Genomic DNA, 26,105 nt, shown 5'->3' on the forward strand with positions numbered 1-26,105 from the left:
GCTAACTAATTTGGATGTAAATTTAAAAAATAAAATTAAAATTAAAAAAATAAAATAATAAAATAATAAAAAACAAAACAGAGGAAGAAAGAAAGAAAGAGAAAGAAAGAGAAAGAAAGAAAGAAAGAAAGAAAGAAAGAAAGAAAGAAAGAAATGGAATTCTCTAGTCCCAGCCCAAGACTGCCTTCCTTCCTGGGGGGTGCATTTTAAGAAGCAAGCCCTCCAGCACATTGTGGCCCATGCCCAAGTTCAGAACCGCTGCCCCAGAGAAACTCACACCTCAGCTCCCACATGTTTCAACAGGACATTGCTAGAATACTGGGGTCATGGTTCTGGATACATTGCTTACAAAGGTGGTCTGACAGATCTTGGCTTTACTGGGACAGAGTGTCATTGAAAGTTAAGGGACACTGTGAAGGCAATCCAGGTTTCCTCAAATGTACACATTTGCACAAAGAGATGTGTACAAGGATGAACGTATAAAAAATGAAGCTTTTAAAACAGTGTAAACAGTGGCCAATAGAAGAGTAGGTACTATGGGACATTATAGAGCAGTTAAAATTAATGAGATCTACATGAATCAGCAGGGATAAATCTTGAAAATATAATGCTGAACGAGAAAAAACAAGTTGCAGAATGACACCTATAGCAGGACACCACATAACATTAAGTTAAAATCTCATCCAGAAATCTACATTGTCTTTTGAGAAATACACAAACCCTTGTATGAAGACATCAGGGATGTATGTCTGGAAAGTACGCCTGCTGATCTTATTACGATAGTGGTTATCTGTGGGCAAGATACGAGAGGGATGGGATACAGGAGTACAAACAGAACATCAACTGTAAGATTTTTTTTTTTAAGCTGTCAAATAGGGTAGAGGGTTAATATTTGTTAAACCTGAGTTGGGGTAAAACATATGGCTTATATTAATGTGTGTGCTCTTGTGCATATTCAAAGTATTTCATCATACTGATTTTAAGATTTGAAGTTCATTATATTTGTGAATACTAGAAAACCTTATCTCTGTACAAAAAGAAATCTTGTAAAGCCTCAGCCTCAAGAGGTAGAGCTTTTAAAAACTGAATCTTTGTGACACCTAGTGGCAGCAGAAGGTTACAATCTAATACACGTTTAGAAACAAACTGGGTTCAACATACCACAGATACCTGAATTCTTGGTTTAATTAACCTTTCACAAAACTTTTAAAGCTTGTGCTGTTTGTTTTGATTTGTGTTCTTAGTGGACCACATTTGAACGTTAAAAAAATTTTTTTAATCTTTATTTTTGAGAGAGAGAGAGAGCGAATGAGCAACAGAGAGAAAGGGAGACACAGAATCCGAAGCAGGCTCCAGACTCTTGAGCTGTCAGCACAGAGCCCAACACGGGGCTCAAACTCACCAACCGCGAGATCACGACCTGAGCCAAAGTCGGACGCTTAACCGACTGAGTCACCCAGGCGCCCCTGAGTATCTTTAATGACACTTTGGAATATGGTATTGTCTTGTATACATTAGTCATGGGGCTCAGACTCTGGTCTCCTAAAAAAACATCAGTTATGTCACTTCCGGTGTCTCCCACACAAGCCTCCGCCCCCCCCCCCCCCCCGCCCCGCCCCCCCCCTCCCTGGGTCAGTGAGAGCAGCAGAGAGGAGCTCCGAGCTACACACCCAGCTGGCCAGGTGTCCATCCCTACCTCACACCAGTGCCCCCGCCTCATCTCCCCGAGCCCTCAATGGCCCTGTCGAGGTTCCAGATCCAGGTTTTTCCTGTGCCCTCCACGTCCATTCAATCAGCTTCCAAGTCCACCTCTGGAATGTGTCAGACCCATCACTCACTTACTCCCTGCGAGGGACGGGAGGCGGGACCATCAATCGCTCACATTCATGTTCCCCATAAGAACCTAGTTCAGTTCTTGGCGCGTGCGTGGTCAACCCAAGACAAGTGTTCATGGAGTAGATTTCCACTGCCACGACCCAGGCTCAGACCCTCATTACCTCAGGCCTAGACTAGGACAACAGCAGCCTAAATACCATCCTTTAAAACCTCTTAAAACTTCTCCCTGTGACAGAGGGCCACATGCTCATCCCTCATTCCCAGTGAAGTTTGTCCACGTGCAGATCTCATTTCCACTCCCGTTGTCAGCAGACACGGTTTAAACTTCTTAGCTTGGGATGTAATGTGCTTCACAACCTGGTCCAGACCTGACGTTGCTCAACCTCCCCTCCCAGACCCCTGCCCAGACCTACTATTCTTCAAGCTTCCTGAGGGTATTCCCATCTTCACTGCTCTGCTCACATGTTCCTCCTGCCCACCCACCATCAATTCTGCACCTTTGTTCTTGTGTGGGTGTCGTTTGCTCTGAGTCTTTCACTTCCATGCAGCTCTAGGTGGCGTCTCTCCATGTAAAAAGTCAATGGCACTACCTACCAAACTGGCCCTTTGGAGCTTGTGTCCTGATTTATCTGCTTGCTTGTGCCTTTGCCCGCCATCTGGAAGAGTGCATTTCAATGGTACTGACCGCCTCTCACACTGGTTTGTGTTCTCAGAAACTAGCACAGTCCTCAGAGGGAAGCCAGCTCAGAGGGATCTGTGGAAATGAGAATTAGATAAAGGGTGAATGGCCATTGATTGCAATTGGGATAAGCCCTTACAATCTTTAATCTGGAGGTAGCTGGCACAGGACTCTGAACAATGTGTTATACAAGCTGATCTCTTATATTTTGGCTAAGAAACCGATCACCTGTGGCTGTGGAACATGAGAGAAAAAGGAGTCGGTATCAGGCTCCCTGTATTGGGCTCGAAGTATAAGAAGCACGGAGGGTCAAGGATGACTCCCACCTTCTAGATTGGGCACTTGGTTAGTAACAAAGCTACCTATCGTGCTGAAGAAATGAGGAAGGGAAAAAGCTACTAAGAAACTAGAGTCAACTCTATTTTAGACAAGGCTATTTTCTAACGCTCTTAGTATCCCACACACATTCAGTAGTTCTGTCAAACCGCATGGGGCAGCAAGGCCAGCTCCAAGGCTCATTAGTGAACAACTCTGTGTAGTTACTTTCTGAAACTTCATTCCTCCACACAAACACAAGCTCATACCCACAGTCCCACGAACTCCTGATAGAGCCTCCGGCATTAAGAAGTGCTCCCGGGGCGCCTGGGTGGCGCAGTCGGTTAAGCGTCCGACTTCAGCCAGGTCACGATCTCGCGGTCCGTGAGTTCGAGCCCCGCGTCGGGCTCTGGGCTGATGGCTCAGAGCCTGGAGCCTGTTTCTGATTCTGTGTCTCCCTCTCTCTCTGCCCCTCCCCTGTTCATGCTCTGTCTCTCTCTGTCCCAAAAATAAATAAACGTTGAAAAAAAATTAAAAAAAAAAAAAAAAAAAGAAGTGCTCCCTGTTAGTCCTCTCCCCTCTCCACCAATTTCAAGCCTTCCCACCCAGTCACAAGCCCCCTTCTGTCTTGCCCCAGTCCTTCCAGTTGGGATCAAAGCTGGACAATGGGCATTGACCCTGTTCCTAATTTATGGTCAAGTTCTTTGTAAGGGCCACAGCCTTCCTAAACACTGACTGCTTGGCTGGGCCAAACTCTTGCAGACGCCTCCCATGAGTTATGCCCCTTCTTGTCTCCTCGCCTACCTTGAGCACCGCCCCCCCCGCCATCACCACCATTCCCTGGCTGGGAATCTGCTTTGAACAATGCCACTTACCTCCTGGCCTAGAGCCAAGTGCTGACACCCAGCTAATGGTGAACATGGTAGCCACACACTCCACTGCTGCTCGCACTTGACTTCAGATCCCGCCGGTCTTGTGACAGTCTGCCAATCCTCAATTCTAGTGTGCCTCCATTACCCATGGATGCTGTTCTACCCTTGAGTTTGTTATGGGGCACTGGGGAATAGGACTGAAGAGCTCTAATGCAGACTCCACTTACCTAGCACAGTACCTGGCAGGTAAGACAGCAGCAGCAACAACTTCACTACCTGTTGAGTGCTTACTAAGGGCTAGGCACCCCTATGAAAACTTCACATGAATTGAGTCACTTCATCTTCAGAGCAATACTAAGAGGCAGGCACTATTACTTATTATCCAGATGCGGAAACTGAGGCAGAGAGTAAGCATTATTAAGTGCTTTTTTATTTATTTTTTTTTAATGTTTATTTATTTCTGAGAGGGGCGGAGGGGCAGAGAGAGATTGGGAGACACAGAATCCAAAGCAGGCTCCAGGCTCTGAGCTCTCGGCACAGAGGCCGACACAGGGCTCGAACACACGGACCGCGAGATCATGAGTTGAGCCAAAGTCAGACGCTTAGCTGACTGAGCCACCCAGGCGCCCCTATCAAGTGTTTTTTGACTGAATGAACTTCCATTGGGCCCAAAGAGTTGTCCAACATTAATTCTGTGGTCCATTCCCCCGGCAGATGTTTTATTTATTTTTTTTAATTAATTTTTTTTAAGCATTAAACAATAGATACTCATTAAAGGCTAAAATATCAACGTTCAGTTTATCCAAGGGTCATCAGGCCCTAGGATATATTAGGTCAAGATGCGCAAAAGGCAATGATACCAAAAGGCAATTATACAATTTACAATGAAAAGCACAACTATTAAGTAGGCTGGTCTTTGTATTGGCTGGGTGACACGTTATTGCCACAGGGAAGAAGCTTTCTAGGGGAAGCAAGTTTAAAATTACAAGGTGTTTGGCCCCCACCCCCCAGCCGAAAGGCTTCCCCTCCATTACCTTTCCTCTTTTTCATTGCCAATTTTTTAAATATAGTCCAGCCTTTATTAAAACTGGGATGCTCTTTAAAATGCACATTTCTGGTTTTTGCTAAAACTAAGTTAGAACTTCTAAGACTGAGACCCAGAAATGTTTATATTTTAATAGCTTCACCACTCCATCCAAATGATTTTAACGCGCATTAGAGAATCTTTTTCATAAATCTGTACCCACTTCCTCACTTCATGCTGTTTATTCATTTCTCTTTCTTCCTTTTTACTTAAATTGAAATCCAAGTTAGTTAACATACAGTGTTATAATGATTTCAGGAATGCAATGCAGTGATTCATCACTTACATATAACATCCAGTGCTCATCCCCCAAGTGCCCTCCTCAATGCCCATCATCCATTTAGCCCATCTCTCCACCTAACACCCCACCAGCAACCCTCAGTTTGTTCTCTGTATTTAAGTCTCTTACGGTTTGTCTCCCTTCCTGTTTTTATCTTATTTTTGCTTCCCTATGTTCATCTGCTTTGTTTCTTAATTCCCCATATGAATGAAATCATACGATATTTATATTTCTCTGACTTATTTTGCTTAGCATTAAATACACTCTAGTTCCATCCATGTTGTTGCAAATGGCAAGATGTCGCTCTTTTTGATAGCTGAGTAATATTCCTTTATATATATACACACACACCACATCTTTATCCATTCATCAGTTGATGGACATTTGGGCTCTTTCCACAATTTGGCTATTGTCGATAGTCCTCAGCACATGTGTTTTTTTTTTTTTAATTTTTTTTAACATTTATTTATTTTTGAGACAGAAAGAGAGCATGAACAGGGGAGGGTCAGAGAAAGAGGGAGACACAGAATCTGAAACAGGCTCCAGGCTCTGAGCTGTCAGCACAGAGCCCGACGCGGGGCTCGAACCCACGGACTGCAAGATCATGACCTGAGCCGAAGTCGGACGCTTAACCGACTGAGCCACCCAGGCGCCCCCCGCCCCCAGCACATGTTTTAAATGCATCCTCACTCATGTACCTGACCAGCCTCTGCCCTTCTCTCCTTCTTTACCAAAAGGATCAGAAGTAGAGAATCCTAGACTGTGTGCGCTGCTCCACTACCCTCAAATATTCATCCCCTTCACTTAAAATGTCTCTCTCTACATTTTCCCCCTCCTGGGGGGAAAACATAATTTCAGAAGTGCTCTCCTCCCTCTTGTCAGTTTTGACCCACACTTAGTACTCCTGGATCCCTGCTCCAACCCTCCTGAGCCACACCTTCAGTCTCTACTTCTGGGCTCACCAACTTTCCTGTTTCCTATTGCCAGAGTACAAGCAAAGCCTCATTTCCAAGGAGAGCATCCCTGCTCAATCCTGCTACACTCTCCAGTCGCTCTCTCTTCGTCACCAAACTTCTCCAGAAGATCACCTCAGTCTTTTTCCTTTCCTTACCAAAATCCATGCCCTTAGCCACACGATCCGAATTTCACTTCCACATCCTGAAACTGTGGAAAGTCCTCAAAGGCCATCCTGGGTCTTTCCACACATCCCTCCCTGGCGTCAAGTACAGACTTTGGAGGCTGGTGTTCAGACCCTCCCCAGTCAGGTTCCTACCCATCTGTCTTTGGCCCAGTTTCCTTCTCATTTCCATGAATTTCACCCACTGAAAACTTACCTCTCCTTTAAGGTTCCTTTGGAAATGTCCTCGCTTTCATGAAGCTTGCTCCAATCCCATTCCCCTAAATTCTTAGCTTCTATTTGCACCAGGTACTTAGTTCCTATTATATGTGCACACAAGCTGTACTTGACCCAAAAGTGCTGTAGGGCAAAGGTCATGCCCTATTCTTATTCCCCATAGTAAATGGCAGGGCCAGGAGGAGGGCAAGGCAATCAGAGTTCCCCATAGCAAAATTTTAGAGGCGCTCATTCTCAGGTTCATGTTAACTGCAGAGATGGCACTTAGATTTGGTTCTCTAGGGGCCACACTTATGCCACCCTGGTGACTACTTATGACCCTTTGACATAGATTGAAAATAAATGAATCTATAAACCAATGAATCAGTAAGACGACAGTGTAATGATTCCTTATCTTCCTTGTGAATGAAATTGGGAGAGAGTAAATGTAGAATGCAATCATAATCAGTGAGACAGAAAGGCAAGTCTGTCGGGGAGTTTCTAGGAATATAAATAAAAACACCAGGAGGACTCTCCCCTCTTCTTCCATGAGATGCTGTCATGGCTGAATATAGCACCTGGAATTATTGACGGCAGCCACACTGGGAAGAGCCCAAGGATGAGACCGGTGGAGACCAGAAAGGCAGAGCCAAGAGAGAGGGTGCTGGAGCCCTGACCCATCGCGTCTGCGGCCTGCCCATTCTCTGGACTTCTCGTGGGAGACAAGAGATCATTTGATCCATTAAGCCACTTGCATCAAGGGTGTCAGCCTGTTTCCAAGTCAGGGTTTTTGGTCACTTACGTCAGGCAAAATAATACTGAGAAGTGTCATTTCCCAGGAGAGAAGCGTGTGGCAGAACAGGGAGCCAGGCAATTTCTGCACCCTCTTCTCTTCCTTCTTTCAGGAGATGGGTGAATGGGTCTGGGTAAAGGCCCCACGCTCAACCTGGCCTCTCGAGCTCTCGCTCCTGAAGGCCCCGGGGATCAGGACCGTCCACAGCCCCACCGTGCTTCGGTCCTCCACGTGAGAGGCAGATCAGGCGGGCTCTTCAGCTGACACAGAGAGAACTATCATTCTCCAGCGGCTTCTCTTCAAACTAGCCAGGAGAAACAGGATACTCAGCTTTGGCCTGGTGTCCTGCACTCTCTGGTGGCCTTTTAGCATCTGTAAAGTTGATTCCTTGATTCCCGCTTAGCCCTTTCGGCCTGGTTCCAAGCAGGTTAAGAGACACAAGTCATTCGATACTTCCCAAACCCCCTAAATTCTTCTCAGAAAGTAACCACATTAAATTTCGCCAAATTAGGCAAGTTGAAGAAGCAAAGGAACAGGGATTTTCATGAGAAAATGTCTGTGGCATCTGAACTCTGGTTTCAGGTGAAGGTGGACCGACAGAGACAGGCCTTGCCCTCACCTGTGAAACGACGAAAAACCAGCACCATTTGGTGCGACAAACCACACTGTCCCAGCTGTTGGGACAGTGAACCTGAGGCAACAGAGGACAAAGACCTCTGAGGAACGGGAAACAGTGTTCCCTGCAACCGCATCAGCGCTCTGCCTTGTGGGTGAAGCCCAGTGGTCTCAGAGCCCGGAGTCCAGGGGTACCTCCAGAGGGTCCCCCTGAGTCTTCAGCTGAGTAATAAATGCATGGGGAGGAAGAAGTGATAAGAAGCCAAGGAAAGAAACTCTCAGATGACTGGAGGGCACACGAGCTCTCTCAAAGAGAGCTGGGAATAAGTTACCTTTCTGTCAACCATACCTCAGTAAAGTGGTCTAAAAATACAATGAAGATAGTGTCTCTTTCCACAGCCAAAGTGACAGTTCTCATAATTCACTCAACATGGGGCAGTGTCCCTAGAGTGTGTGGCCTTAATGGTGGGACAAAACTTGCCCTAGGCTCAATTCTTCTCTGGTCCCACCTAACAAAGCTTCTTGAAAGCAAGACCAGAAAGGATCAAATTATTCCCGAGTACCTTAACGGCATCCAGAAACAAAGCTCACAAATATTTACAGGGATAAAAATATCCAACACCCAAGAAGATAGAATTCACATCTCATCCAAAATTACTCGGCGTAGAAGAAGGTTGAGAGAAAAAGCGTCATCTCCTTTTTCACCCCGTTCTACGTCCTCCCTCTTATGCTCAGATCTGGCTGGGGATGCTTCCAAGAGGGCTACCCTGTGTCCCAGAGCCACAGTGATTCACCCCGCGACTAGCCGGCACTCACAGACTCTTGCTGTCAAGCCCCAGCACCAGACTGCCTGGGCTGCGCTGAGGCCAAGGGCCCCCTGAGCCCGCCCTTCCACCCCCAGCCCTCCACGAGGGTGCCCTCACAGGCCCAGGCTGGGGGGCAGGGGGACACGTGCTCTCTCGCTGCCTTAGACACCTGCCTGGCAGACTGAGACAGGTCATCCATGCTGGGGACACAGGGCCTGGTGGCCCAACTGACCCGGAAACCATCTCTCCAGGGTGCCTGGGACTTCTTTCTAAAGAATATACAGAACTGATACGACGAGATAACATTTCTTTTTAATGAAACCAGTGCTTCCCCCATTATTTTCCCCCCTTTCTCTCTTCCCATTTAAGCAACTTGGCTGTTCTGCTCTCACTGCCTCAGGAAAGATATATGATGACCAAAAGCAGATCTTTTAAATTTTTAATTAATTTATTTTTTATATAATTGTTTTAATGTTTATTTATATTTGAGAGAGAGAGACAGAGTGCAGGGGGGCGGGGGGCAGGCAGAGAGAGGCTGAAGCAGGCTCCAGGCTCTGAGCTGTCTACACAGAGTCCGACACTGGGGCTTGAACTCACAAACCATGAGATCATGACCTGAGCCGAAATCGGATGCTTAACTTACTGAGCCACCAGGGAGCCCCTAAAATTTTATTTAAGAATCCTCTTCCTGGCATTTATGTTTCCATGCCTATACCCTTCCTTAAATAACAGAAAGGATTCAGAATAAAGACTTAGATTTGGAAGAATTTTAAAAAGGAAGAAAAGTTCTCCCTAAAGTTCAAGGTTGGGTGTGAAACTTCCAAGGGGCCAGGAGAGTAGTCAGGGCCCATGGACCACCCAGCGCCCACCCAAGGAAGCCCCCTGCATGGCCTGTGCCAGCGAGAGCGTCTCTCCAACAGTATCACCAGGATGTCTGCCCACACTGGTTGCTCCAGAAGAAATGCTGGGTCTTGGTACCCCAGAACTTGGCATCCTTCCCCATCCAGCCCTATCAGTAAGCGTGGATTAATGGTCCTACAAAGTATCACTGCCGAGCAAACTGGAGAAATCCTCACAGTCCACTTCCAGGGGGGAGCTCAGATCTAAGGCATGTCGAACACTCCCAAGTCCTGCACAGTGGTAGCCCCTTTCACTCTTCACAGACCGTAACCTTCACCTCGGGCAATCTTGTTCTCACACGTGCGCGCGCGCGCGCACACACACACACACACACACACACACACACACACACAGTCTTTTCAGCTCATCTCCCATTTGCGCCTTCCGGTTGCTTGGGCAAACTCTCTCTCTTGCTCTCTGAGGAATCCTACAAACAACCAGTTGCATCGGAGAATCCAAAACAACCTGTTAAGGCTACCCTTGAAAGCCCATTTATAAAGCTGTCTTTAGAGAAAAAAAAAAAAAAAAGCAGAGTTCAGGTTTGGAGGAAAAAAATACAGTTGGGAACCTCATGTTTTGAAACTTGAAACAAGCAGAAAAATGTATTGCTCTTGGGTTGGTTGATCTTACAAATCTTGATCAATGTTTAATGCAACCTAAAAGCAGAATAAAAAGTAAATATACTTTAATACAATCAGAATTGTGAAAAGGTACAAGCCAAAGAAATCAGAGTTGGGGTCAATTCTATGTGACTATGTAAATGAAGCTTTTCGATAGTTTTCGAACTAGTTCAAGTAAGATCCAAACTCAGCATGATAACAACGGTGTTCTCAAGCACAGTGTTTATCAACCCATCCTTTCTTCTCCTTCTCTTGCTCCCCTCCCCCCTTTCTTACTGTTATCCCTATCATTCTTGTAGGGGTCCTCCTCCTGTGTCCACCCCTTAAATGATGGAATGTGTAATGGATGTGCCTGAGCCCCGTCCTGCACATTCTGCACATTCTCCTAGGTACCCGACTCCCTCTCCTAGCTTCACCTAGCTCATATGCCGATGACTGCTATGTTCCTATCTCCTGCTTGGACAGCTCTCTTGTCCTCTGAACCTGTACCGCACATCAACTGGTCTTTGGCCACTTACATCTGCGTATCTCAGGGTCACCTGAGACTCAGCATGTCCACAACGGAAGCCATCATTTTCACAAAACCTACTTCCTCTTCTTATGTTCCTCACCTCAACAAATGGCTAAGCTCTGAGTCCGGTTGGTTGCCCATGGCAGAAACCTGGGCATCACCTTGACTTTCTTCTGTCCCTTATCCTCCCAGCCAATATCAAATCCACTGGGTTCTCCCCATCTCTGCTGTCTACACCCTGATCCTAGCCCTGGTCATCCTGCATCTGGACAATTATAAAACCTCCTAAGTGGTCTCTCTTTTCCACGCATGCCCACTCGAATCCTCTCTCTCCCCTCTAAAGCCACATCTCCAGTCCTCACATAAACCCTTTCAGTGAATCCCACTGCACTTGCCATACAGAGTACAGTGTGATGTGGCCATTAGCCACTTCTCCAGCTTGGAGTTGCACCATCTCCAAGCTCCGCACAACCCAGCCAGCGTCTGAGCTGGGCCATTCCGTTCTGTGGGAGTGTCTTGCTCTCCCTGTCTGCTGGGCTGAGCTCAGACTAACCCCTTAAGTTTCATTTCCTCAGGAAGACTCATCCAGGCTAGGTCTGTCCTCTTAGGTGCCCTTGGCCCACGCCGCCCCCCATCCCCACCCCGAGGGCAGGAGGCCCATCTGTTCTGTGCATTTGTCTTCGCTACCTCCCTGCGTGGTCCCAAAACACAGCAGACATTTAATGGAACATCTCTACTAACTGATTAGCACCAAGCCCTTCCAGTTTTCCCTTGTGAATAGGCCACCGATGCCATCTCTCTCTCGATTACTGCATTAGCCTCCTAATGGGTGTCCTCACCTCTCTCTCTCCATCCTCCCCTCCATGCTGCTGCCAGAGAGCTTTCCTAAAATGCAGGGCTGATAGCATCAGCCTCCATTGCCTTTAGGATAAAATCTACGGCATCTGGGCACAAATTACCAGGCCTTTCACAGCCTGGTTCCTGTTCCCTCCCCTGCGTGGTCTCTCCTCCTCCCTGCCTCACACCCCCAACTCTCCCCTGTCAGGTCTCTAGCTGTCTTGTACTCTCGAATCCTCCCCCTCGCACCCCCAGCAATCAGTCACCAACTTCCTTCAGGAAGCCTTCCCTGACAGGGCTCCTCCACTGGGCTGGCTGTCCCATTTTGTCAGTGCGCATGGTTAGGTCACTAAATACATCCTCTGCCAGGACAGTCCTGGTCTATACCCGCAGGTCCGGCTTAGATTAATAGCTCCCTTGTTCACTGTCAAAGCCTATTGCTCTGGGCAATAAACCACTTGTTCCCTCTAACAATGACTATCAATTGCTTATCCAATTGCCTATTTCCCCCCTAGACAAGGTAAAAAAAAGAAAAGAAAAAAAAACCGTTTTATTCACAACAACAGGCACAATGCCTGGTACCTAGAAAACACCATGTGTTTATTAAACAAGCATGTGTACTTATATACTGTAAAAGCATGCACTTTCATTAGGATATTTATTTCATTCTAGTGTTTGCTCCTGAGAAACAATAAGCTGGCCCCCAACATTTAACTTAAAGATTATGTATTTCACCAAATGATTTTAAATATATATCTTGAAGAGATTTTGAGATTTTCAAAGCCTAACTCCAAAATATATATACATCACCCTCTGCATATGGCACACCATGACCTCAGCTCCAGCTTCCAGCTACTTTCCCATCAGTGCTGACACATTTGCAAGGAGCCAGACCTGCGCCCAGCCTGCCCCTGGTGGCCAGCAGCACAGGTCCACAAAAGGGCAGAAGGCCGATTGGGAATATGGCCAGCACTCGGGGAACTGGTTTCTTTCTATGACAGTAAGGGCCCATTTGCCATCCAACCCAGGCCTCATAGGCACTAGGCTTTCCCAGAGTAAAACAAAGCAAACAAACAAACAAATCTGTTTTTCACAAAACACTTTCTTAAGGATACTTACATCAGATAGCATTGGCTCATCAAGTTCTTCCACTCTGCTCAGGTTAGGTGCCCCGTATCGATCGCTAATTTCAGCCAGCGTTTTGCCTGAGTCTGGCGTTATACCCTACAATCATTAAAATTCGTTTCTAATATTAGATGAGTTCAAAACGAATACGTTAATTTTCTTTGATTTTGGTAGGAGATTTCTGAATTACAACATCCAAATTCAGTGTCATTAATTAATGGAATGAACCAACACCTGTTAATGGAGAGAGAATTCTAGAGATAAATGCTAAAACTTACTTAAATTTAAGAAATTTAATTTAATACAGAAAATTAACATGTATCATTGGAAGTAAACATATGGTCAATAAATATCTCACGACATTCTGGTTTTTAAAAATGGGTGATGGGCGTTGAGGAGGACACTTGTTGGGATGAGCACTGGGTGTTGTATGTAAGACATAAATCATGGGAATCTACCCCCAAAACCAAGAGCACACTGCACACACTGTATGTTAGCCAATTTGACAATAAATTAAATTTAAAAAAAATAAAAAATACAAACGCAAACCAAAAGTCCAATTTTTATCCACTTTGAGATTTTGCTCTAAAGAACACTGTACTCGTGAACTGTTGTTACTAGAACACACACTTGGACTATCAAGTTTGATAATTTCCTTATTAAAACGTTTAGCTCCTAATGCATCAAAGTTAAGCTTTGCCCCCCAGGACACTCATTCATTTCACGTGACACAGAATAATGTTTCCTTCTCACCTCTGAATGTGAACTATCTTCACTCGTAGGTATGTTTTCTATATTCATTCCCATCTCCTACAATATATAAAAATGAAGAAAAATATTTGAATATACTTTCCATTTTGATTCCATGTTTAATGTTCAAGAAGGTTTATTTTTACATAGTGCTATGATCAGTTTAACAGCAAACATGTCATCACTTTTAAAAGGGTGACCTGAATACATTTAGTACAAAACTGCAGCTCACAGTCTCACTTAACACTTGACACTAATAGAAAACCATGTTTTATTTATAATTGAACACGACTCTTTGAAAAATGAAATGATCTGAGACATTAAACCGAAAGCCAAATTATTAGTCAGGGTGACAAGTGACAAAACAAAAACTTTCCTTCCATTTGACATCACTGAATCCTCACCAGAGAGAAAGGGGATATACGTCCCCATGTATTTAAAAAAATTTTTTTAACGTTTATTTATTTTTGAGACAGAGAGAGACAGAGCATGGACGGGGGAGGGGAAACAGGCTCCAGGCTCTGAGCTGTCAGCACAGAGCCCGATGCGGGGCTTGAACTCACGGACAGCAAGATCATGACCTGAACCAAAGTCGGCCGCTCAACCGACTGAGCCACCCAGGCGCCCCAACGTCCCCATGTATTTATGTGTGTGTGTGCACATGCATGTATAACCACGTGCCCTCCAACATTCAGACTGAGATAACATCAGCATCTGTGTTTTGTTAACTACGTGTGTTTTCAGACTATGTATAGGGTTTTGAATTTATCTTTTTTGTGTTTTATCTTAGTATTTTATTTTTTTAAGTAGGCTCCATGCCCAACACGTAGCCCAATGAGGAGCTTGAACTCACAGCCCTGAGAGCTGAGATCAAGTGTCTGACACTTAACTGACTAAGCCACCAGGAGCCCCTTAATTTATCTTTTTAAGAATCTCATTTTTTTTTCAACGTTTATTTATTTTTGGGACAGAGAGAGACAGAGCATGAATGGGGGAGGGGGCAGAGAGAGAGGGAGACACAGAATCGGAAACAGGCTCCAGGCTCTGAGCCATCAGCCCAGAGCCTGACACGGGGCTCAAACCCACGGACCGCGAGATCGTGACCTGGCTGAAGTCGGACGCTTAACCGACTGCGCCACCCAGGCGCCCCAAGAATCTCATTTTTGATTTCAATCCATTCTTCCACCTTTCAAAAAAGTGCTCTAAATAATGATGCTCTCATCTAAGCCATGAATAGACATATTCAATGAAACCTACTTCTATTTTTCATTTTAATTGTGGAATAAATCGAGGCTGGTTATAAACATAGAATATAAAATATCCAGTTGAAAGGTATAACTCAGTCCTTCAGAAATTTGGTCTATGTGACACACACATTTTGGATCCCAGGGAACATTGGCCAAACTAGAGGTCTGACATTATACAGACAGTCAATGGAAACAGACTTTTTTTTAAATTATTTTTTTAATGTTTTTATTTATTTTTGAGACAGAGACAGAGCGTGAGCAGGGGAGGGGCAGAGAGAGAGGGAGACACAGAATCCCAAGCAGGCTCCAGGCTCCGAGCTGTAAGCACAGAGCCCGACGCGGGGCTGGAACTCACGAACTGTGAGATCATGACCTGAGCTGAAGTCAGACGCCCAACCAACTGAGCCACCCAGGCGCCCCGAAACAGACTTTTTAACATAAGTCCCTGCGTAATTGAATGAAAGACATGAAACAGCCATATAAAAATATTTTGAAACGTAAAAATATTGTTGATAACACATCTAACACGAGGAAGAAATATGCGACTGTCTCAGAGATCAGAACACCCTCAACGTTACAAAGAACTTAACCTTCAACATCAGCTACCATAGTCAAGGACCACTGTGCCTTGACTAAAATGTTGCTAACATCCCCAAGAGAGAACTCTACTGCTCACAAAGCAGTTTCACGTATATGGTCTTGACTGATCCTCGTGACAAACCAGTAAGATAGTGCTAGTGATATCTTGTTATTCTTATTTTTCAAAAAGGCAAAAGGAGACTAACAAGGTTATAAGACTTGTGTCAGTCACACAGCTAATGTGTAGCACGTCTATGAATCCCACGTTATAACAGCTGGAAGAAACAGTTTGAGGGTTCTAAGAGGTTTTAAATAAAGCGGGCAGGTATAAAGCTTCAAATTACCTTCTCTAATTGTTCCTGAGCTCTGTGTAGTTCTTCTACTCTTTGTCTCTCTTTTTCTTGCATTTCCAACTCCAGCTGGAATGCCAGCTGTTGCTGAATATTCAGAAATAAATAAGTCATGTTAAAGTCAGATCAATTGCCAGGAATTAACTCTAATCACTCTGAAATGTCCCAGGATAATTAAGTTTATACCTACGTAAATTTCAGACGCTTACAAGAATAAATGATCACAGCCGCCTAATACTTTAGCTTTTACAAATATTTCCTGAAGTCTAACATAAAAAAGGAAGCTTCCTTAATTGCTAATTTGCAGAAAAGAACAATCTGCACAAAATCATGTTATTTTCTCTGTTCTTCTTAGAGCAACAAATGAGATTGTCGTACTTTTTTTCAAATAAAATCTCTTCATCCATAGATAGGTCTTCAAATAGCCAAACCTTGGTTACAGAAGAGTGGATGAGAAAACCTTAAGTATATTATCTGAAACCACAGATAATCAACAGCATATTTGGTTCCAACTCAACAGACATGCCACACTAGAATAGGGGTCAGCAAACTAAATTCTGTGGGCCACATCTGAACCCAGTCCTGTATTGTACAGTCCATGAGCTAAGAAAGGTTTTACAGTTTTAAATGGCTGAAAAATACCGAAAGAATAATATTTCGCAGCACATGGAAATTACAGAAAATTCAAATTTCGGTGCCTATAAACAAAAGTTTTGTTGAAACACTGCCAGGTTCATTTGCTTACTTATTGTCTGTGACTGGTTTTGCAGAACGGCGGTTGGGTAGTTGCAACAGGGACCATAGGTGGTACTCTCATCATTTTGTGCTCTGCTCAGCACACTACAAATCACAGTCATGCCATTTTATCTCAACAGTTCTTGGAGTGGCATGGTATCACCACACCATGACATTTTTTAAAACAGTGCACACCCATCATGTCAAAACAAGAAAAGATGTGGATTTGGAATGTTGCTCTCTGAAGATACAGCGGAGAGTGGATTATTTTATTATCAAATTAAATGGCAAAGTATGGTGTTTACGAAGCAATGATACTTTATTAAAAGAATGCAATACTGGGAATGCAAGCTGGTGCAGCCACTCTGGAAAACAGTATGGAGGTTCCTCAAAAAACTAAAAATACAACTACCCTACGACCCAGCAATTGCACTACTAGGCATTTATCCAAGGGATACAGGTGTGCTGTTTTGAAGGGACACATGCACCCCCATGTTTATAGCAGCACTATCAACAATAGCCAAAGTATGGAAAGAGCCCAAATGTCCATCAATGAATGAATGGATAAAGAAGATGTGGTATATCTATAGAATGGAATATTACTCGGCAATCAAAAAGAATGAAATCTTGCCATCTGCGACTACATGGATGGAACTGGAGGGTATCATGCTAAGTGAAATTAGTCAGTCAGAGAAAGACAAATATCGTATGACTTCACTCATATGAGGACTTTAAGAGACAGAACAGATGAACATAAGGGAAGGGAAGCAGAAATAATATAAAAGCAGGGAGGGGACAAAGCGTAAGAGACTCATAAATATGGAGAACAAACAGAGGGTTACTGGAAGGTGTGTGGGAGGGGGGATGGGCTAAATGGGTAAGGGGCACTAAGGAATCTACTCCTGAAGTCATTGTTGCACTGTATGCTAACTAATTTGCATGTAAATTTTAAAAAGTAAAATAAAAGGGCACATTTTGTAAAAAAAAAAAAAAAAAAAAAAAAAAAAAGAATGCAATACTACCAGACTAAGCACGTGTCATCACAATATTCTCAGCCCACATGAAAACAAAGGTCAGAAGTATTAGAAAATTTAAGCAGAATTACTTCATCACAGGATTTCTTCACAAAAATTAAAAATAGAAATGAGACTGCAATGGAAGCAAGTTCCCAAGTGGTTCCTTTGTTAGCGAAGCAAAGACGCTCACTTACCAATGATGATTTAATGACGCGTTTTGATTTCAGTGTCCTGGGGGGGGGGGGGGGGGGGGGGGGAGGACTTACATTAAGATTTTGGTGAAACAGTTGCTCAAAGAGTTGATGGCTTTGGGAGCAACATCAACAGGCAATTAAAAACAAGGCGAATTATTTTGAGCGATTTTCCTTGGCTCCTGATGGGTAGACTAACCCCAACACTGCTCAGGGGTTACTGTTTACTGGAATCAAGGCTGAGGGTTTTTGTTTTGCTTTGTTTTTTGGACAGAGAGACAGGGGAGAGGGAGAGAGAGAATCTTCAGCAGGCTCCATGCTCAGCGCAGAGCCTGACTCGGGCTTGATCCCACAACCCTGGGATCACGACCCGAGCTGGAACCAAGAGTAAGACGCTCAACCGACTGAGCCACCCAGGCGCCCCAGGGCTGAGTCTGAAGTGACTGAAAGATCAGCCTCTATGAACAGTCTTCATGGGACAACTACAGGCAAGAATATTTCCAAAGAAGTCGAGAAACATTAATTCAGTACAACCAGCAACGAAACCTGCTAAGATGTGTTACAACCAATGGTGAACGGAAAGAGGCTCAGTTGGACACGTTTACCAAGCTTGTGAAAACACAGCGTGGAGAGCCTATGAGTCGTGGCCGTATTGCCCACCAGCAGGTGCTCTGCAGGAAGTGTCACGTGCTCTTGAGCCAGCGGGACCAGCAGCACCTTTCTTTCACCCTTTTGAGCGTGCCCATCATCAGTTCTGTGAATTTGTGTCAGGAACGGAAACCGAATAAATCTAGGCTTGCCCTACCACACAGCAGTTCCACGGCTTCACCGTGAAGCCGAAATTTGAATTTTCTATACTGGCCATGTATCATGAAATGAAAACACGGTAACAGTTTAGTGTGAATTTTGGGGCTCAGGACCAAGATTGAAATTTTTCTGAATGAGAAGAATCATGTTCAGTCACTATTATCAAACCGTAAATGGCTTTGGAAATAAGCTTTTGCTACAGACCTAATAATGTTTTTAAATCGATTCAAACTAAACATACAAGGTGAAACAGCACTTAATATGTAAAAATTTAGCCCTGCAGGACAGACATTTCAACAACACCTAATGTTTGAATCACCATGTCAAGCTGCCTCATTCACTTCCCGTGCAGGCAAAATCTAAAACAAGAAACTAGACCCCCATCCCCACACAAATCTGCAGCAGGTATATTTCCCAATCTCAAACTACAGATCCAGAGTTTTGTTGGGTTTTTTTTTTTTTTTTGGCCTTGATTTAAATGCAAATTAAATTTCCATATCCCCAAATCCATTTAACTGTGTGATTGAGAAGCTTTTACCAACCTTCAATTGGAAGTGATTAATCTACAAGGTAATGACATGCCAAAAGGCAAAACAAGATAAAAATCTAACAGAATTCTACAAATGCATTCCAGGAGATAAATATAGTCAAAATTATATGCACATGGACTGATAATCAGTATTTGGCAGGAAGCATCTCTAAGCTATTTTCAAAGATGGAATACTAAAATCTCATTACAGATCAGCATTCACAGATAAATATTTTCAATCAATTTTGATGATAAGGAACATTAACTCTGAACTCCAACTAAGTGAAATATTATCTTTAAAAAATAATTTAAGTCTTCCAAGTAGTAAGCCGGATTCCAAAAAAAAAAGTTATATTTTGCAGTCAATTTTATTTTTTTTTAATTTTATTTCATTGACACAACATTTGTGGAAATTTGTTCTCTCTTGCTATGTCTACATAATACTCCATAATACATACATATCCCATTAAGAGCATTTAAAAATTTTTTTAAACATTTATTTATTTTTGAGACAGAGACAGAGCATGAACGGGAGAGGGTCAGAGAGAGAGGGAGACACAGAATCTGAAACAGGTTCCAGGCCCTGAGCTGTCAGTACAGAGCCCGACGCGGGGCTCGAACTCACGGACCGCGAGATCATGACTTGAGCCCAAGTCGGACGCTTAACCGACTGAGCCACCCAGGCGCCCCAAGAGCACTTTAAAGCTATGCTTTTAAAACACATCTTTTAAAAGTAATACATTTTGACAAATAAAGAGATAATAAACAGGAGTTAATATTTATTTACGAAAGGTCGTTGAAGGGAATTTCTTGGTAATTTTGTATCATGCACACTAGGATAAAAGTGATGGGTAGGTAGCCGAAGTGCAAGAACACATCACTCAATCCACTTGCAGATATTCGCAGAGGAAGTGAGATAAGTAATCTCTCAACAACAATGCAAAATGTACTTGGCAAATACCAACCACATTGGTCATCAGAACCAGTGTAACATTTTCGGGAAAATTTCAAAACCTAAAACCTTCTTCACACATGACTAAAACCATTAGAAAAGGTATTCAAAAAACAAAACAAACAGACAGACCAGCTTGTATACCTCCTCAGTAAGCTCTTAAGTAGAAAATGGCAGTAAAAATACTTCCCAGTTCACAAGAGCCCGGGGTTTACTGGAGAGTGCTTAAAAATCAGTAGCACTAACTGTGAGAGCAGGGAAGTGACCAGAGTCCCGAAGCCCAAGCTCACTTGATCCAATGGACTCTGAGCGCCTCTATGTTTCTTTGCATCTCGGTCTCACTCTCTCCCAAGCTCTTCTCTGGTGCTCCCTCCTCCCGAACCACGTGCCCCTTTTCCTCGTCTCATCTATTTCTGCCCACCAAGCTATTTCTTTAACTGGTCATAAAATCTTCTGGAGACTATTACTGTTATCTTCCATTCCCCATACAATGCTCAGGGTTCAATGCACAGCGGATCACTTCACGCTGGTCAACAGGATACCGCGAGAGGAGTGCTTGATTTCTAGTATTGCCAACTTGGATCTAAGTAAGACAAAGTGGATGAGTCAAAGAACGTTAAGTGCCTCTACATTTGTGACGTAACTGCCTTGGGGAAGGAGAACTGCTGAGAGGTTCTCCTTATTCTGATAGAAGGGGGCAGACACTGGCTGTAGAAGCTGAAGAACAAGGGCAGCTTCTCGAAAGTTGGGGCAACTACAGCAGACACTCACCCATTTGGATGATCGTTTGACACCCAACTCAATGCTTTGCCACCTCCTGATAGGAATTAGCCAAATGATTAGATAAAAAGAAGATTCGGAAGCAGTAAAGTTTTCAATAGCCATATCTGTCTAAGGTGCCTAGAATGTTCTACCCAAGTATCAGGTATGAGAGTTTAGGCAGAGAAACTATTTGCCATGTCTATACTCTTCTTATCCACACACCCAAATCACGGGCTTCTTTCCCTTTCCCTTAGCTGCGACTCGAGACTCTAGAGTTAAGTACTATGTGGTAGAATGGTAAGGATAACCTAAATTTAGTTCAGAGGCTCTTCATAAATTAAATCGGTCCAGAAGCCACTCTGGAACTTTCCCTATCTTGTTTACACTCCAGGACTCATCCCTTAAACCGTTCTCTTACCAACATCTTCAGCTCCCTAATCCCGTTACCCCAAACCTACTTTAGTCAAGGGGTCTGCCCCTTCCACATCTTCACTCAAATATCTGGCCTAAGTGGAGAAAACCCATAATCATAAAACCAAACCAACTGGCAACATTATAAATGCCTGGTCTCTAACTCTAACAGGGTACTCCATGCCACCAAGCAATGCTAAGTTTCCTGGTCAACTCTAACATCCTCCAAAGCCACCATTTCAAACCCTCACCGCTCTTCCCACACCTCCCACTTCATTGCCCCATTCTTGGAAGATGATCATGGTCTCTACTTCATAAAGAAGAGTCATTCAGAAACTGCTTTCAACTTTGTGCCACAAAACCTATACACCCACGTGTACCCAGACTATCCTCTCCCCATTTCTTAACGTCAACCACTCCCTTCCCCGCTGCTCCTAAAAAAACCCAGCCTCCCTCCTTGAAAATCTCCTTGAAAGCATTACCTTCACTCACTGTCTCCCCCGTTATCCTCCCCCCTCCCCAACACACTGCTCCTATCAAGGTCACCAGTGGCCTTGAATGAGCACTTCACAGTCTTGCTCTCACTCAACCAGCAATTGACTCCTCGGGTCTCACTGAGACGCTCTCTCCCCTTGGCTTCCATGAGAACACACTCCCTGGGTTTCCTCCTACCCCAGCTGCTGCTGCTTCTCTAGCAAAGAAGGCGTAGAGGCAGAAACACAGAAACATGAAGATGGAAGAAAGCCATTCCTAACTGACTAGCAATGGGGAGTTTTTCGCCATTTGGGTCGCACCACACTGAGGCTGACCCCACTAATTCCAGTCACCCCTGAACCCCCACGCTTGTCTCACCTGCTGAATCAGGAGCTCCTCTGCTTTGAGCCTCTCCATCATTTCCTGCTCTATCAAAGCCAGTTCTCTCTCACGCTCCAGGCTGGCCATTTCCTTCTGTCTCTAGCAGTGTTCAAAAATAATATCAAGTGACTAAGTGGAGATAAAACAATTTGTGAAAACAATCTTGAAAGCATGTTAATCACCAACAATGGGGAAAGGGTAAGCAAATTTTACTTCACCCATGTGGAAAATGTGTAACAATTTGGGGAAATGTGTGTTTTACTTGAACAAAGAGCATAAAATTAAAATTATACAGTGGGTATGTTCACGATTATGCAAAAAGAAAAACTACAAATGTATAGAAAATGTATAGAAAAAAGACTAGAAGAAAGAGGTCTTCTCTGGGTATTTTTTAATGTTTTTGATATTGTCCAAGTTGTTCTATAATAAACATGCTATTTTTATAAACAGAAAGAAAGAACACTTGAACTTTTTAAAAAAGCAAATTGGACCAATTATTTGACTCTTCTACTGTTTTTTAATGCTTATTTATTTATTTGGAGAGACAGCACATGCAAGTGTGCATGTGAGCAGGAGCAGGAGAGGGGCAGAGAGAGAGGGAGAGAGAGAATCCCAAGCAGGCTCCACGCTGTCAGCTCAGAGCCCACCAGACGCAGGGCTAGATCTCAGGAATCATGAGATCGTGACCTAGTCGGACACTCAACCAACTGGGGCATCCCTCACTCTTCTAATTTTCTACAAGAAGGTCCCCACTTACCAGCTGCTCCATGGTCACATTTTCCTTATATTTGTAAATCCACAATGCTAAATATTCTATTGGATCCACTGGGCGAATTCTCGCCACTTCTGCAAGACCTTGAGTTAGACACGTCCCAAGGCACTTTTGAAGATATGTCGACTCCATTTCTCACCCCTAACCTCTAAAAGGTAAATGTTTTTGCATTAATGCAGGAAACGTTCAGTAAGGCACAATAAAAGTAGAGTCCGGCGAGGCCAACAAAGCGTTACATCCTGTCGTGGATGTAACGTGGGCGCCCCCCCTCCCCCTGTCAGGGATGACACAAAAAAGCTGGCTCCGGGGAAACTTCTCACAGTTTCCAGAAAGCCTCCACAGATGTCACTACGACTAACACTAAGATGCGCTTTCAAAATCCTGAAGGGCTTTCGAGTCCAGGAGTCAGAGAAGAGCAACAAACAAAACCCCCAACCAGCAAAAGGAAGGAAATAATAAAGATTAAAGCAGAAATAAATGATACAGAAACTAAACAACAACAACAAAACAACGACAAAAAAAGAAAAAGGGTTACTGTCGTTGGGAGCTGACTATACGCCAAGCAATGCATGTGTCACTTAATCCTCACAACATGGGTAAAAAATCGGTATTATTTATCCCCACTGTGTGGATGAGGAAGCCCAGACACAAGGAGTGTAAGTCCATATGGTGGAGATGGGATTCATACCCAAATCTTCATTCCAGAGCCATTACCTTCGTGACTAAGATGTTCCTCCCAAGCCATGGGGGTCCGTTTTAGAAAACATCACAATACTCCACCTCAAGAAACCACAGAAGTCCATAAATCTCTAAGGACAAAGAATAAAAAGAATTCAACCTTCAAAGGATAGCATAAGAGGCTCCTCATGCTTTGGCCCCAATTTCTTCGCCCGCTCACCTCCAGACATCTCCTCTGCCACCAGCACATCCTGGGCTCTAACTATACTAAACATTCTGCCATGCTGCCAGTCACACCTTGCACACTTCAGTCTCCAGGACTGTTGTGCATAATGATTCCTCACCATCTCCCAGGCTGGGAAATGTCTCTCCTCACCCGCAAGATGTAGGTCATCTCTCATTCCCTGAGCCTTCCCAAGCACCGTAAAGAAATTCTTCCTTCTCCAAGCAACTCACACAGCACCTGTCATACAACCTGAGAATCATCTGTGTACGTGCATGTCCGTCCTCCCTCTAGAAGACAAACTCCTCCAGCTCCTCAAGGGGTGTGTTTTAATCACAGGGCAGACACGCTGGTTCCCCATGGAGCAAGTGAACGAGTTTCTCCATTCTCCCAATAATGTCCCAGTCTATTCAGTTATGAAGATGGACAGGAATAATCTTAGACCAGATTTAATTTTTTTTTTGAGAGAGAGACAGAGCATGAGCAGGGGAGGGAGAGAGGGAGACACTGAATTGGAAGCAGGCTCCAGGCTCTGAGCTATAAGTACAGAGCCCGACGCGGGGCTTGAACCCATGAACCGTGAGATCATGACCTGAGCCGAAGTCAGATGCATAACCGACTGAGCCACCCAGGTGCCCCAATCTTAGACTGGATTTAAAAGAGAGAAGAGAGAGAGAGAAAGAGAGAGAGAGAGAAGGAACGAAGAAGGAAGGAAGGAAGGAAGGAAGGAAGGAAGGAAGGAAGGAAGGAAGGAACAAGGGAAGGAAAGAAATGTAGCAACAACTGCATCTCAGGTGCTTTGAAAAAACTAATCACCCTGAAATTACCCTCACGGCGTCCAGTCTCTTCTGAGAATCTAATGAGATATAATCGTTGTTCAACAAATATATACTGTGTGCCTATATGTCAGACATGAGCAATTATAGAGCAGAGAATGCCAGCATGTCTGGTCCTGTCCCTGGACAGATGCACCTAACATTCCGCCTAAAATTTCAGAAACAACAACCTCCTGAGGTTCATCCATAAGGCCCACCTCTTCTCTCTCATTTGATGGTGGTGAGGGTACAAAATGGTATAGTACCCATGGAGAGGAATTTAGCAATATCTAGAGAATTAAACAGATATTTACCCTTTGAACTATCTGTCTCACTTCTGGGGATCCTATCTTGCAAAAATATGGAGTGATGATACATACACATGGTTATTTTGCACCGTTATTTAGAATAGCCAAGCTGCAACTGTATCCAAAACTTCTTCATTAAGGGACTGACGAAACAGCAACACAATGAATTACTGTGCATATAAAAGACACGAGGAAGGTCTCTAAAATAGGGAGTGACCTCCAGGACACTGGGAGAAAAAAAAAAAAGCAAGGTGCAAAAATTGTATATAGTATGTTTTGTATTAACAACAGCAGTGGAGAAAGGAATGTGTATATGTGTACATAAGTGCAGCCATAAAAACTTAAACTCTAAAAACTGGCACAAATGAGCCTAATTCCCTATCAAGCTTAACCATACAGGGGCGCCTGGGTGGCGCAGTCGGTTGGGCGTCCGACTTCAGCCAGGTCACGATCTCGCGGTCCGTGAGTTCGAGCCCCGCGTCGGGCTCTGGGCTGATGGCTCAGAGCCTGGAGCCTGTTTCCGATTCTGTGTCTCCCTCTCTCTCTGCCCCTCGCCCGTTCATGCTCTGTCTCTCTCTGTCCCAAAAATAAATAAACGTTGAAAAAAAATTAAAAAAAAAAAAAGCTTAACCATACGGAGAGAATGACAGTATTACAGATGAGTTTGAGACACGGTATCTTCACTGTGCTTCTTCCGTGGGATATACTCTAAAGACAAAAATAACTACATTGACAGGTCAATGTCATCTGAAGTGGAGTAACACAAAACAGGCAACAGATTACTGAAAATACATGGGAAAGGGACCATGTCCCCAAGGAAGAAACCTCTGGCCTAAGAGCGGCTCCCAATGGAGGGTCAGTCTCGGATCTATGGGCGTGGCTTAGCAGAACCCAGGTAACATCTGCTACCTCGCTTGGCATGTTTCCTGTCCATGAAATGACAATACCCATACACAGGTTCTTGCAAGGAATGTTACTTATCATATACACCAACGGGAGCATCGGCGCAATAGAAGAAAGCTCTTTCCCACAGAAACAGCTACCTCAAGCCCGTAGAAGTTGTCACAAGAAGTACAAAGAAGTCCTTTTGCCCATGCTTAGGAGAAAGCCGGCCGGCCTAGTGAGAAAGGAGGGGCCCGGGTAGAGTTTCCAGTCCTCTCCACACGGCGGCGCGCAGTGCCGCCAGCGGGGTTGAGGGGGAGGAGAGGGAAAGTAAGAGGCGGAGGAGGAGGCGGTAGCAACGGCGGCCGCCCCCAGGCGCTGCACTAACCTCGCTCTGCTCGGGGAGCTCAGGCGTCGCCTGAGCCCCACACCACTCAGAAGGTCCAACGGCCCGAACCACCGCGCGCGCGGGACCCCAGCCAAGCGCCAGCAACAGGTCTGGGCGGCGCCCGCGCGCTCACCGTCGCTAGGCATCTCCCGTCGCTAGGCAACGAGCGCGCGCCTTGGGACGCGAGACGGCGCGCTGCCGCGGGGAAGGGACCCAGGCGCGCGGGGCGCGGGGCGCGCGCGGCAGTGA

At 44.6% G+C, this 26,105-nt stretch overlaps 1 protein-coding gene across 6 annotated transcripts; it reads right to left on the reverse strand.

Annotated features, from left to right (window-relative positions):
- Positions 1–1,682: 1,682 nt before the first annotated feature.
- DYDC1 (DPY30 domain containing 1) lies at positions 1,683–25,987 on the reverse strand. 6 transcript variants are annotated; one of them, XM_040485573.1, is made up of 9 exons: positions 25,857–25,987; positions 25,630–25,703; positions 23,277–23,371; positions 22,548–22,710; positions 21,788–21,889; positions 15,527–15,619; positions 13,360–13,416; positions 12,601–12,705; positions 1,683–2,590 (listed from the first exon to the last, which is right to left on the reverse strand). In XM_040485573.1, exons 4-9 carry the CDS (start codon positions 22,692–22,694, stop codon positions 2,546–2,548), a joined length of 549 nt encoding a protein of 182 aa, XP_040341507.1. In that variant the 5' UTR covers positions 22,695–22,710; positions 23,277–23,371; positions 25,630–25,703; positions 25,857–25,987; the 3' UTR covers positions 1,683–2,545. The 6 variants fall into 6 exon arrangements, with proteins under 6 accessions (XP_040341507.1, XP_040341508.1, XP_040341509.1 ...); XM_040485579.1 differs by lacking the exon at positions 1,683–2,590 and adding an exon at positions 10,069–10,169; XM_040485574.1 differs by lacking the exon at positions 23,277–23,371.
- Between the last annotated feature and the right edge of the window lie 118 nt (positions 25,988–26,105).

This window comes from Herpailurus yagouaroundi, unplaced genomic scaffold (genome assembly GCF_014898765.1).
Source record: "Herpailurus yagouaroundi ecotype Mexico unplaced genomic scaffold, PumYag 163, whole genome shotgun sequence".
Taxonomy (NCBI): domain Eukaryota; kingdom Metazoa; phylum Chordata; class Mammalia; order Carnivora; family Felidae; genus Herpailurus; species Herpailurus yagouaroundi.